General features: G+C 42.8%; 1 protein-coding gene across 1 annotated transcript; it reads right to left on the reverse strand.

The window, feature by feature from the left end:
- Positions 1-299: 299 nt before the first annotated feature.
- TMEM30B (transmembrane protein 30B) lies at positions 300-4,046 on the reverse strand. The gene has a single exon (XM_027554263.1). It carries the CDS (start codon positions 3,658-3,660, stop codon positions 2,599-2,601), a length of 1,062 nt encoding a protein of 353 aa, XP_027410064.1. The 5' UTR covers positions 3,661-4,046; the 3' UTR covers positions 300-2,598.
- Positions 4,047-12,778: the final 8,732 nt, after the last annotated feature.

The following is a 12,778-nucleotide window of genomic DNA, read 5'->3' on the forward strand; positions in this document are numbered from 1 at the left end:
ACTAAACAAAATGCTACAGTGCAGGAAAATGTTTCATTTTTTTGTTTTTAAAGTTTCGGAAGTTTTGTAGTCCAAAATACCCAATAAATAATTGTAATTTAGAATTTGGGTAAAATACAGAAATGGAGAAATAAGATTGCTGCAGTCACATTCTTTAGTAAGTTAATACTAAATATTATTAAAAATTGACCACATTTTACTAAATTCAAACAACAGTCAAGGATTGTCTGATTCATACTACATGTTGATATTGATGTCATCAAGTTCAAATTCTGTGTTAGGAAGTTAACACTGAAAGATTGAGTTCATTTGAGCTTTATTCTGAAAGATGATTTTCTTGCTGCAGTATAAATCTGCTAATAACAAATGAGCAAAGTGGATGGTAGCTGGTAACTTTTTTAACGTTTGTGGCTTTAAGATCATAGTTCAAAAGGATTAAGCAAATGTGATAACAAAGGCAACACAAATATAACCTTTATTCTCTTTCAAAAACCCAGAGAAGAGGGCCTGGAACCATATTCACTGATTTAATCAGAATATCTTTAATTTTGGAGACTCATTTAAAATTATATAGCAATGAGTATTGTAAAAATGATAGTAATATACATGGTTCTTCTCAACTAAGTAGTAAAAAAATGTGGTAAATTATAAAGCAGCAGCTACTTGATCAAAAATTCATGATAAATAAAAATTACTCTACATACATATGATCATATATACACAGCCTAAAATCACACTACACAATCTGACAGTAAAATTGTGTCACACTCAGGAGTTGGGAAGCCAACATATTGGGATTATAAAATATTTTTTGGTTTATGTAAATACTGGGACAGAATCTCTTAAGTCACAACTGTTCCAGAAGATCCAACAGATGTCAGCGAACATGGATGCTGTCTATGTCTATTATTTTTCAAAGAACCAGAAGAATAAAATAAAATTAATATAAATTATTCAGTATAATTCAATATTTCTGTGACTCAATTAAAACAAAAAACTTCAAAGTATTGCCCTGCCTTATGCTGCTGCTGCTAAGTCGCTTCAGTCGTGTCCGACTCTGTGCAACCCCATAGACGGCAGCCCACCAGGCTCCCCCGTCCCTGGGATTCTCCAGGCCAGAACACTGGAGTGAGCAAAAAGTGTAGTAACTGGAAAGCAGCCATAATAGAGAATAGGCACTAAGAGTTCTGACAGAACACCAAATAACTGTTTGCTTTCAGCAAATAAACTTGTACAGATGATCTCATTTTTTTAAAGTTCTTTTGCCATAAAAGGGTTTTTAAAAATTCTACTATCTTACAGTAACTTTATATATCAATATATTAAAATGATTTTAGAGTAGTCAAAGTTTAACATTATCTCAATGGTTCAAATAATTTTTAAGAGTCTAGTTTACATAAGATTAATTTCTTAGCATTCACTTCAACGTATTATTAAAAACAAACATGGTTCATTTGAGAACATTAACTTTTTGTAGACACAAGGGAAAAGGTATGAAGAACATAAGCATAAAAAAATCACTAAGCATAAAAATCATTTAGATGACAAGACTGAGTCACAATATGACTTTAGGAAAAACATTTTCCCTCTAAGGTCCCCTCCAGCTATCTGGCTCTAAGGTTAAAACCTTCCCACTGAACTGTACAAACTGACCTGACATTTTCAAGTTTCTACACAGTACCCGGCCCCCCCCCCCAAAAAAAAATCAAATTTCTTGCACTAAAATATCAAATGAATTGTTACAAACCCTGCTTTGCAAACCTGCTATGCCAACGAGTTGTTTTCACGTACTCTGCATGTTACAGAGAGCTTCCTATGTTCAAGGAGGAGTGAGACCAAACTTGGAACATTATGCTTGTTACTCACTGCCCCTGGGAAAAGATGACCACCTGAAAAACGGGATGGGCAGTGATGGAGTCACACCTAGCCTCAGACAGATAAGGAAATAGGGAAACAGTATCCTACTTGCTCCCTGCTTCAGGGCACTGATTCCCTTGAGGGAATGCAGGAGGAATCTCCAGATGGGTTTGTTAAAAATACAGCTTTGAGGGTCTCACCAAAGCCTTAATGTGTCAGAATTTCTGGGGATGGGGCCTTCTAATCTATCTACATTTTAAAACAGTATGTTCTCCTCCACTCCTCCATGCCTGGGCTTCACTCTCTACACTTACCCCACCCCCAAGAAAAGAAAACCACTGTACTACAGTGATTAAAGCTCTAGCTTCAGAGTCAGAATCAGAACCAGGAGCCAATGAGTAGCTGTTAGATCTCGAACGAGTTCTTTAACATCTACAGGACTGTCTCTTCATCAGATGGGGGTTGAATAAGAGTCCATTCCTCGCTCAAAGAACCTAACATGTCCACTCGTGAAAGAGATGGGGGAAATTTGCAGGAATTTCTCGTTCTAGCAATTCAAACACCCTAAAATAGCCTGGAAGCGCCTGGTCAGGTGTTAATTTCACTCTCTCTGGTCCCCTCATCCACAATAGGAGGCAAAGCGAGGCGAAGTTGGAATTGGGTGACAGTCGAGAGGGAGAAGCCTAAAGAAGTTTGCAAGAGTTTTGACAAGGGGCAGAAAGGGTACTTTGAAAGCAGGAATCACTCGTCGTCCTCCTCGTCGTCGTTCTGGTCCTGGTAGCGAATGTAGACGACCAGCATGACAAAGCCCACGAGGATGCAGAGGGAGCCGACCAGCAGGTAGGCGATGCCCAGGAATGGATTCTTGCCGCCCATCCACGAGATGCTGCTGAAGATGAGGCTTTTGTGGCCGTTGAAGGCGCGCACCGGGTAGTTATAGGTGATGTTGACGCGGTAGGCGCCCCGCGGCAGCCCGGCAGAGTAGTTGCCCTGGCGGATGCGCGCGTACAGCTTGCGGAACGTGGGCAGCGCAGCGGTGCGCATCCACACCACGAAGTCCTGGTTGATGAAGCCGGTGTTGTTGGGGTCGGGGCTCAGCTCGTAGACCGGCCGGTGCCAGTTGGGCGGGGGCGCGGTGCCCTGGAAGGCCAGCGCCAGGCTGCCGTTCACCAGCGGCGGGTTGCGGAACTTGACGTGGTAATCGGTCCACCAGGCGATGCCGGTGCGGTCGAGCGGCACCTCGACGTAGGGCCCGTTGGGCTGGCGCTGGTGCCACAGCGAGAAGGAGTCGTTGAAGAGGCTGTTGGCGATGGCGCCGCAGGGCGCGATGGGCAGGCCGGCCGCGCTGTACTGGTAGGGGGCGCACTCGTTGACCGGGTGGCGCAGCGAGCTCGGCAGCCCGCTCAGCTGCGAGTCGTCGCGGGACACGCCGTAGCGCCGGTTGTTCTGGTAGAAGTTCGTCAGCTCGTAGTAGAGGTACACCGGGCCCTGGAAGAGCTCGGGCAGCGAGAAGTACCAGGCGCACGAGCAGGGGGGCGGCGGCGCGCGGCCCTGGCCGGCCATGGCGCACACCGAGCAGTTGCCGGTACCCGAGTCGCCGGTGTAGTCATACGCGAGCTCCTTGATGCCATTGGAGGAGTAGTAGAGGCCCAGGCCCAGCCCTATGAAGGCCAGGCCGGCGCAGAAGAAGAGCGGCAGCGTGATGCTGGCCGACAGCAGCGGGTGCCAGGCGGGGAGGCGCTGCTGCGTGAACGCGGTGTTGTCGGGCTGGTGGGCGCCCCGGGCGGTGGCGCTCCAGGTCATGGCGCCGCGCGGACCCACGGAGGGGCGCTCGGGTGCTGCGGCCCGGCGGGGTGCCTCGCCCTCCGCGCTGGGCGAGCCTGGGGCTACTCCCGGGGCACCGGCCCGGCCTCAGGCCCCCGCACAGGTGAGTCTTGGTACCAGGTTCTTCTGGTGGTGGCTGGATCCCCTCAGTTCCGCCTCGGCCCAGGTGCTCGACCGGCTCCGCCCCTGCGGGTAATCGCGAGCCGCGCCCCGCCTCTTCTGGGGTGAGTAGGGCGGGCGTTCCCTTCCCTCACCTGGCGGACCCAGGTTCACTTGTCCTCTCGATCCGGGTGGTTCCGGACGCCAGCGCCTCCTCCTCGAGGTGAGTGGCGGCCCCAGACTGCCTCTGAGTGGCTCCTCCCTTGCTCAGGTACTTCTTCCCTTCCGCTTTCTATGTGACCAGAGTGCCTGGGCCAGTCTTACCCGAAATCATAGAAGCTACAGCTTCTAGCACAGTTCCACTGAGGGATTGCATCGTGCGTCCTGGAGCCTTGAAGTTTACAGGTAATTAATCCCCTTTTATCTAAAAGGCGGGACAAGTGTCTCTAGAGCCTTTTGTCTTTGTAGGTTAATTTAAGGACCCTTTTCAGTTATCTTTCAGCAATAAATGTTAATGTCCGAAGAATTGCACTGTAGTAAATCTGTTTGGAATTCCATGCCTGCATTCAAATTCTAGCAATTTTTTTTTTTTTTTTAAGGGAAATGATTTTCCAGCTAGGTGCCCCAATCTGGCTGTAGAACTAAAAAAAGTGAAAAGTTCTCTAAAAATAAAATGACACTTAAAAAAGAGAATTAAAGATGCAAGAGGTTCAGGGCCTTTAAATATCTCTAGCTGGTGGAGAAACCGCACAAACAGAAAAATGCACTGGACTACATGTAATTTCTTTCTCTTTTCAGATTATTTGCCTGACTGGGGAAAAAAAAAAGGCCTAATCCAAAGTCCCCAAAGACCTAGCTGCTATCCACAGTCAAGGATGTTACGACTTTTGGCCTAAGGAGGTGAACTACAAGGATTTGTAGGACTTAGTGCAAAGAAAACCCAAAGTAGTTCTGAACATTGCTTGGGATTCCATCTTTTATATCTAGGTTGGTACAGTATACACAAGAAGGTGTCAGGCCATTTCAACTTTGTGCTAAATCCTTCTTAGGTATTGAGGTGTTTCTGCCTCTGTTCCCGCTCATAAAATGCAAATAACTTAAATGTTTTCTATATTATAATTCTGCACCTAGAATACTGTATCACATTCTGGAGTCAATTGAAATTTGGAAAGTTCAAATACTTGCTAAATTAACAGGATTTTTTTTTTCTGTTTGTATATATATATTTTTTCTTTTCTCTTTATTTTTCTTAACTCCAAAAATATTTTATACTGGGGTATAACCAATTAACAATGTTGTGATAGTCTCAGGTGAACAGTGAAGGGAACTCAGTCATACATATACATGTATCCATTCTCTCCCAAACCCCATCCCATCCAGGCTGGCACATAACATTGAGCAGAGTTCTGTGTGCTATACAATAGATTTTTGTTGGTTATCCATTTTAAATATAGCAGTGTGTACATGACCTTTTCAAAGGCCCTAACTATCCCTTCCCCACTGCAAACATGAGTTCGTTTTCTGTGAGTCTCTCTCTGTTTTATAAGTTCATTTGTATCATTTCTTTTTAGATTCCACATATAAAGATGTTATATTATATTTCTCCTTGTCTGTCTGACTTACTTCACTTAGTATGATACTCTTACTTAGTATGACACTCTTTAAATCCATCCGTGTTGCTGCAAGTGGCCTTATTTCATTCTTTTTAATGGCTGAGTAATAGTCCACTGTATTTATATACCACATCTTCTTTATCCATTCCTCTGTTGATGGACATTGAGGTTGTTTCCATGTCTTGGTCATTGTAAACAGTGTGCAATGAATATTGGGGTGTATGTATCTTTTCAGGCCATGTTTTTCTCTGGATACATGCTCAGGAGTGGAATTGCAGGGTCGTATGGTGGCTCTATTTTTAGTTTTTAAGAAACGTGCATACTGTTCACCATAGTGACTGTACCAATTTACATTCCCACCAACAGTGTAGGAGGGTTCCCTTCTCTCCACACCCTCTCCAGCATTTGTGGTTTGTGGATTTTTTGACGGTAGCCACTCTAACTGGTGTGAGGTGATATCGCATTGTAGCTTTGATTTGCATTTCTCAAATAAGTAGTGATTTTGAACATCTTTTCATGTGCCTATCAGCCATCTGTACGTCCTCTGTAGAGAACTGTCTGTTCAGGTCTTCTGCCCATTTTTTGAGTGGAATGTTTGTTTTGATGCTATTAAATGTCATAAGCTGTTTGTAAATTTTGGAGACTAATCCCTTATCAGTCACATCATTTGCAAGTACTTTCTCCCAATCTGTGGGTTGTCTTTTTATTTTGTTGCCCTGATAGCTCAGTTGGTAAAGAATCTGCCTGCAATGCAGGAGACACTGGTTCAGTTCCTGGGTTGGTAAGATCCACTGGAGAAGGGATAGGCTACCCACTCCAGTATTTTTGGGCTTCCCTTGTGGCTCAGCTGGTAAAGAATCCACCTGCAATGCCAGAGATCCTGAATTTGATCTCTGGGTTGGAAAGATTAGCTGGAGAGGAAAAGGTGTACCTACTCCAGTATTCTGGCCTGGAGAATTCCATGGACTATATAGTCTGTGGTAAAGAGTCAGACACGATTGAGAAACTTTCACTTTTTCTTGCTGTGCAAAAGCTTTTGAGTTTAAGTCCATCTCATTTGTTTATTTTTACTTTTATTTCCATTATTCTGTGAGATCGATTAAAAAAGATTTTGCTGTGATTTATGTCAGAGACTGTTCTACCTATGTTTTCCTCTAAGAGTTTTATAGTGTCTGATCTAACATTTAGGTCTTTAATTGGGATTTTTGTTTTTAGCATTTTTCAAGTGTCAGTCTTATTATGCTAGGGAATGTAGAAGACAAAAGACAATTAGACTAAAAAGGACCCTTGACATCAAAGCCTTTTGCAGTCTAATAGAAGACATATTACTTAAGAGTAAGAAAGAATCAAAATAGATGAGACAGCATATACGTAAGTACCAGGTTATACTTTACAAGAATGATACTAAAATTAAAAAGTAATCTTTGAATCATGGAAAATTCACTCTGTCTTATTGAATAGAATGAATGCAGTTTGGAAGCTTTAGCTGTTAGAGAAGACTGAGGGAGACCCAGCTGACTTGAATTCCACTTCCCTCACTCCTGATCATCTTCAAGAGAAGAAATCCCAGCACTGTCCACAAGTTCCTATAGTATGATCCAGTCTCCACTACACCTGTCCTTCAATGAGTTAAAAGAATAAACAGTTCTCTGTATCATTTCGATGGGTTCCATCCACCTCTGTTATCATTGAGTGATCAGTTGGCTTGACATAGAGTCCGCAAAACTAGTCTCTAGGAAGGAATTCAGTTCCTGAAACTTAATCTAGTGGATTTTAAATCTAACAACTGCCCTGCCACCACCCCCCTGAAGTGTGAGCCCTCCTGTTGAGCTGAGAGCCTTACTAGCTTTCCCCTCTTCAGGCGACATTCGTTTTTTCATTCAAATAACTATCCAATAACTAAGGTCACAGTGGAGTGTCCCCAAAAGTCAAGAGAATATTTCAAGACAAGGAATGGTTAACAGGGTGAAACACAGCTGAGGGTTTCTAATGAGATATGAAATGAAAAGGCACCTTTGGATTTAGTTTCTGTGGGAACAGTTTGGGTGGTAGAGTGGGAGGAGTCAGGTTATCTCAGATGAGGCAAAGAGGACTTGGAGACAGCCAAGGTAGGACAACTCCTTTTAGAAGTATGGGGGAGGGGGGGAGAAAGGCAAGTGGTAATCATTTAGAAGAGTATGTATCCATCTCAAGGGAAAGGCTTCTTTATAGATGACGGCAAGAGTTGAAGGGGAGAAGGGTTTGAAGGAAGATGATCATAGTTTAGGCTAAGTTGAAGAGAGGGGCAACAAGCTCATGGTACAGAAGTGGGAATAGGCAGGAGGTGCTGGGTTTGAGAGCACATGCAGGGTCAGGTCACCTCTGAAACAGGAAGGCAGGGAGTAACGATGGACGCAGAATGCAGCTAGACTTTGGGCTTGGCTCGAGGGAAGAAATTTCTCATGTAAGAATTTCTGTACAGTAAAGTGCGTTGGTGGGTGGGGGGATGGAAGGGAAAGCCTGAGACTAGGCAGGACCACCAGGAGCGGGAGAGGAAACTGGCCAGGGGTATACGAAGGGATGTTGGGTGGCTTCATCTAGGGAAGTCCTGCAACCCAGGCTGGGCAAAGACAAGTGAACACATCCAGCTCATGGGGGCTTTCAGCTCAGATGAATTAGAAATAAAGGTCTAAGATATTGCAGTTTATTGTGGACAAGGTAGCTACAGTGATATGCCTTAGTCTTTAAGCAGAATAGCAAAGAAAAATGAAACCAAGCTGTGGGAACAAAAGAGAGCATAGGGACCAGCAGACTGGCAGTTCTAATGATGTTAATAAGCAGGTGGCATGAAAGCTGAGAGGGGAACAGCCCTGGTTTGAGGTGGGATGTTAAAGAGTTTGCAGGTGGAGCAGTGTCGAGATCCAGGTTTATGTCATGCCTTCTCTACCAGCTTGTAAATTCTGAGAGGCCAGGGATGGGTATACATTGCTGTGTCCCTCAGTTCAGTGTATGTTGAGGGCTCTGACCTGTCTTTCATTTGGCTATGTTATCATGATGCATTAAAGGATACTTGGATCATGTAAATCTTTCTCAGTCCCAATAAAGAAAGTTCATTCTAAACAAATCTTTATTGTATCTCTTTGTCATGAAGAGAACTCAAAGAGAGAGAAAAAGTCATTTCCAATTCCAGTATTCCTAAAATCATTTTATTTTTTCTTTTATTTTCTAGATTTATCCATATAATTATTTAATTGATTTTAATTACAAAAATACATTATCATTCTATGTGCTAAATTACCTCTTTATGGAATGAGATGAATAAAGTAAATATTTCTATTTCTTTGTGGTCTTCATAATTTTTAAATGGTTCCAGAATCCATGCTTCTGCCATATTAAACTACTTTCCTATTGTTGGGCATGTAGATTATTTTTATTTTTTCAGTATTCCAAAGAATATGGTAGCAAACATCTTTTTGCATATAACCTTTCATTTTATGGGATTGGGCTTCCCTGGTGGCTCAGAGGTTAAGGCGTCTGCCTGGAATGCGGGAGACCTGGGTTTGATCCCTGGGTTGGGAAGATCCCCTGGAGAAGGAAATGGCAACCCACGTCAGTACTCTTGCCTGGAGAATCCCATGGAGGGAGGAGCCTGGTAGGCTACAGTCCATGGGGTCGCAAAGAGTCAGATACAACTGAGCGACTTCACTTTCACTTTTCATTTTATATTATTTCCTAAGGGTAAATTTCTAAAAGTAGGAAAGGAGCTTAAAAATCAAATCTGTTAAAGATACTTACTACTGGAGTCTTTGACATTACTGCAACCATGTTTACTTGGCTACATTCACCAAAACTTTGCCAACAAAACCAGTTGTTAGCCCCAGAATGTAGTCAATCTGCATGAATAAACAATCAGGTACTAGGAGAAGCAATATAGGATAGGGGAAAGAAAGTTGCCTGACATTAAGGAAGTCCAAGTTCTATTCTAAAGTTTATCAAGAAAGAGCTTTGTGACCTTTGTCAAATTGCTTAACTTCTCTGGTCTCCTGATTACTTATCTGTATGAGTGTGTTTGCCAAAATGATAGTAAATATCATTTTCAATGCAAAGATATCTGGTCTTAGCCATCCAAAGAGATCTTTCGTACACTGCACTGACTCACTGAATAAATAATTAGCCTTTCTTGAATACCTACTGTGGGCCAGTCACTCTGTAGGCCCTTTATATGCTGTAGCTCATGTAATTCACACCTGAAACCTAGGTGGTTGGTCCTATCATTAAAGCCATCAAACTGACGCAGAACTAAGATTTAGGCTAAGGAAATGGAGGCTGGCCAAGTTTTTATAGAGGTAAGTGGGAGATTGGAAAGTCTAAATTCCAGGCATCCTGCATTTTCAGTCACTACAGTGTAATGTCTGGGGGTACTTCCTCTTAAAAAAACCCCCAAAGACTTGAACCGATTTTTAGCATTGCAAGTCTTTTATAGCCCAAAGATAAGAGAATTCTGTTCTATTTATGCCAAGTCCCAGAACATCTGAGTTGCCTTATTTTTGTTTAACAAAATCTTTCATTTTAAAGTCAACTTTTGTTCAGCATGTCTATTTCTCTTGCTCAAGTAAAAATAACTTCACTTGTCTGGCTGTACTCAGGTTTTGCACTTATTTCATTTAATTCATGACTATTTATCTTACCGTAATAGAGCCAAGTGTTTTTAATTGGCATTCCCTTATATAAGTTTATACTGCTCAAGATTGCTGCCTATTACTCTGCCCATGGGGCAGCTTTTATTTAAAAGGAATCAAATTAAATTGCTTCATAAAATTACAGCATGTGTTCAGAAAAGTTTGAAAAAAATCCGCTGTGCCTGGACTTCATTTTTCATTAAGAACTGTATTCAGCAGACTTCCTGTTTGAAAAATTATGGGGTGGTACCCCCTAGTGGAAGATACAGAGAAACTTGAGTGAATCAGTACTGCAAGCCCTGAAGGCAGAAAAGCCAGGAATTCTTTCCACCCCTTGCTGTGGTGTGTTGGGATTTTTGGCCATCAACTTCCTGAAAGAACAGTGGAGGTCATGTGTAGGAAGAACTGGGTGAGTTGAGCTGCAGGGGCAGTATAAAATAAACAACGGGACTGAGATGGGCAACAACAGGTATTGGTTTAACAACAGGTTAAAAGGCTAGACAAACCAGCAGCGATGGGATTGGACTTGAACTTTGTGCATAAAGTTTGTTTGCAGGAGTTGTACTTGGTGAGTTGAGAGAGACACCCAAAATATCAGGAGGACAAGTTGGGTGACAGAATTGAGATAGAAGGGAAGGAAGAGCTTTGTAACCAGAAATAAGATAGTGTATAATCAAAACTGAATTGGGCTATGCACTGTGAAAGGTGAGATGGGCATATATGAGGGTGAGGATGGGAAGAGAGAGGGCAGAGCAGTGTCTAAGGAACCAGCCTGTCTGTTGAGGCTAGAGGGCACCCTCACCTGGATGTGATATATCCTCTGGCTTTCCCTTTCACACAGTCATGGTATCTATTTGTGTTTTTAAATATTAATTTATTTAACTGTGCTGGGTCTTAGTCACAGCACTCAGGGTCGTTGATCTTCGTTGCGGCGTGTGGCATCTAGTTCCCTGACCAGGGATTGAACCCGGGCTCCCTGCATTGGGAGCACAGAGTCTTAGCAACTGGGCTACCAGGAAAGTCCTGACAATATCTATTTGAAACTTAGGAATTCCTGACTGAATCAGGAGTGAATAGTTAAACACTTAAAATTTTTTTCAAAAAGTTATCAGCTTTGAAATCAAATAAAGCAGATGTCGGTTGCCACATGAGGGCAAAGCCCTGTGTTCTAACACCCATAATGTCAGGAGGGAGGGCTCATCTTAGTAAAACTGAAGTGCCCAAGAAAGAGGTGCTTAATGGTCTTTGATAGCATCAATGAACTGAAGAAACATACTTCTAATTTCACTATCTAGGTCACTGATATAAATATTTAAATACCTTGGCCCAGAAGCTGGGAACCTGTACTTGTCATGTGTGCTGATCAATACACCTTGTTAATATTCAGTCTGAAGGTTGTATTACCCTTGGAGGATGGCAGGAGCCCTTGACCTTTTTCTTTGAAATGTGAATTTGAAAGTGGTTGTGTCTAAAATTTTCAGTTTTCTTTTAGTAGGAAGGATACTGTGAGGATAGCTGCATTGTGTCAATTTCTAAACCAAAGTTTGGACATCTTAAAGGGACCAAGACCCTACATGATACCTGACCCAGTGGTTCCCAAACTGGCCAAGTAGCAAAATCACTGGGGGAGGGAGGTGGTGTTTAAAAATACACATTTCTTAGAATCTGATTCTTGCCACTAAATCATAAGCCCCAGGGGCTGGCACCCAGGAAGGTTACTCAGAGCAATGTGAGATCATTTGGGGCCACTAATGTAGCTTCATAATCCATCTGGGGATTCATTTTGATTGTAGTCAGGGATTTCTGCAATGCAAGGAACAGCTTCGGCAATGGCTGGCTATTGTTCAGACATGAGGAATGTCACAGGAGCAGCTGAGGGAAGTGCATCTAGCTCTCATAGGAGGAGAAAGTCGTCAAGCTTCTATCCTGTCTCTGTACTGTTTCTTGCCCCTGCTTCTCCCTGACTTCAGTAGGTACCCTCCCCAGGAAGCTTGCTTCTCCAGATCTGAACTTCGCATGCTTTGGGTTGCCACAACTCATGTATACGTGGGTGATGGATCATCTTTTAGCTCCTTCTGACTTTGCCAGTTATGTTCTTTAGTTTAAAGAGACTCCAGCTTGGGTCACTGCTCTAGCCCTGATCCAATCTGTCGTGGCAGAAGTGGGGAAAAGTCCCAAGATAGATTCATGGTGGCCTGTGTCCACCTCTTCAGTAAAAGTTGAAGTGACTCTTCTAAAGGAGAGGGTATGATCTGGCTAAGAACTCAAAGGCTGTCCACCACACCTTTGTAACCTCAACAAGGAGGACATTTGAGCCTCGTTTGAACACTTCTTGTGACAAAGAACTCACCAATTTGTTCAGTCTCTAGCACAAGCTGGAATCAAGATTGCAGGGAAAAATATCAATAACATCATATATGCAGATGATACAACCTTTATGGCATAAAGAGAAGAGGAACTAAAGAGTCTCTTGATGAAAGTGAAAGAGGAGCATGAAAAAGTTGGCTTAAAATTCAGTGTTCAAAAAAACTAAGATCATGGCATCCGGTCCCATCACTTCATGGCAAATAGGTGGGGAAACAATGGAAACAGAGACAGACTTTATTTTCTTGGGCTCCAAAATCACTGCAGATGGTGATTGCAGCCATGAAATTAAAAAACACTTGCTCCTTGGAAAAAAAAAGCTATGACCTACCTAGACAACTTATTAAAAAGCAGAGACATTAC

This window comes from Bos indicus x Bos taurus, chromosome 10, assembly GCF_003369695.1.
Source record: "Bos indicus x Bos taurus breed Angus x Brahman F1 hybrid chromosome 10, Bos_hybrid_MaternalHap_v2.0, whole genome shotgun sequence".
NCBI lineage: Eukaryota > Metazoa > Chordata > Mammalia > Artiodactyla > Bovidae > Bos > Bos indicus x Bos taurus.

What these genes read in the sequence shown, in the direction of transcription:
- TMEM30B (XM_027554263.1), bottom strand. Translation starts at nt 3,660, where the DNA reads ATGACCTGGAGCGCCACCGCCCGGGGCGCCCACCAGCCCGACAACACC.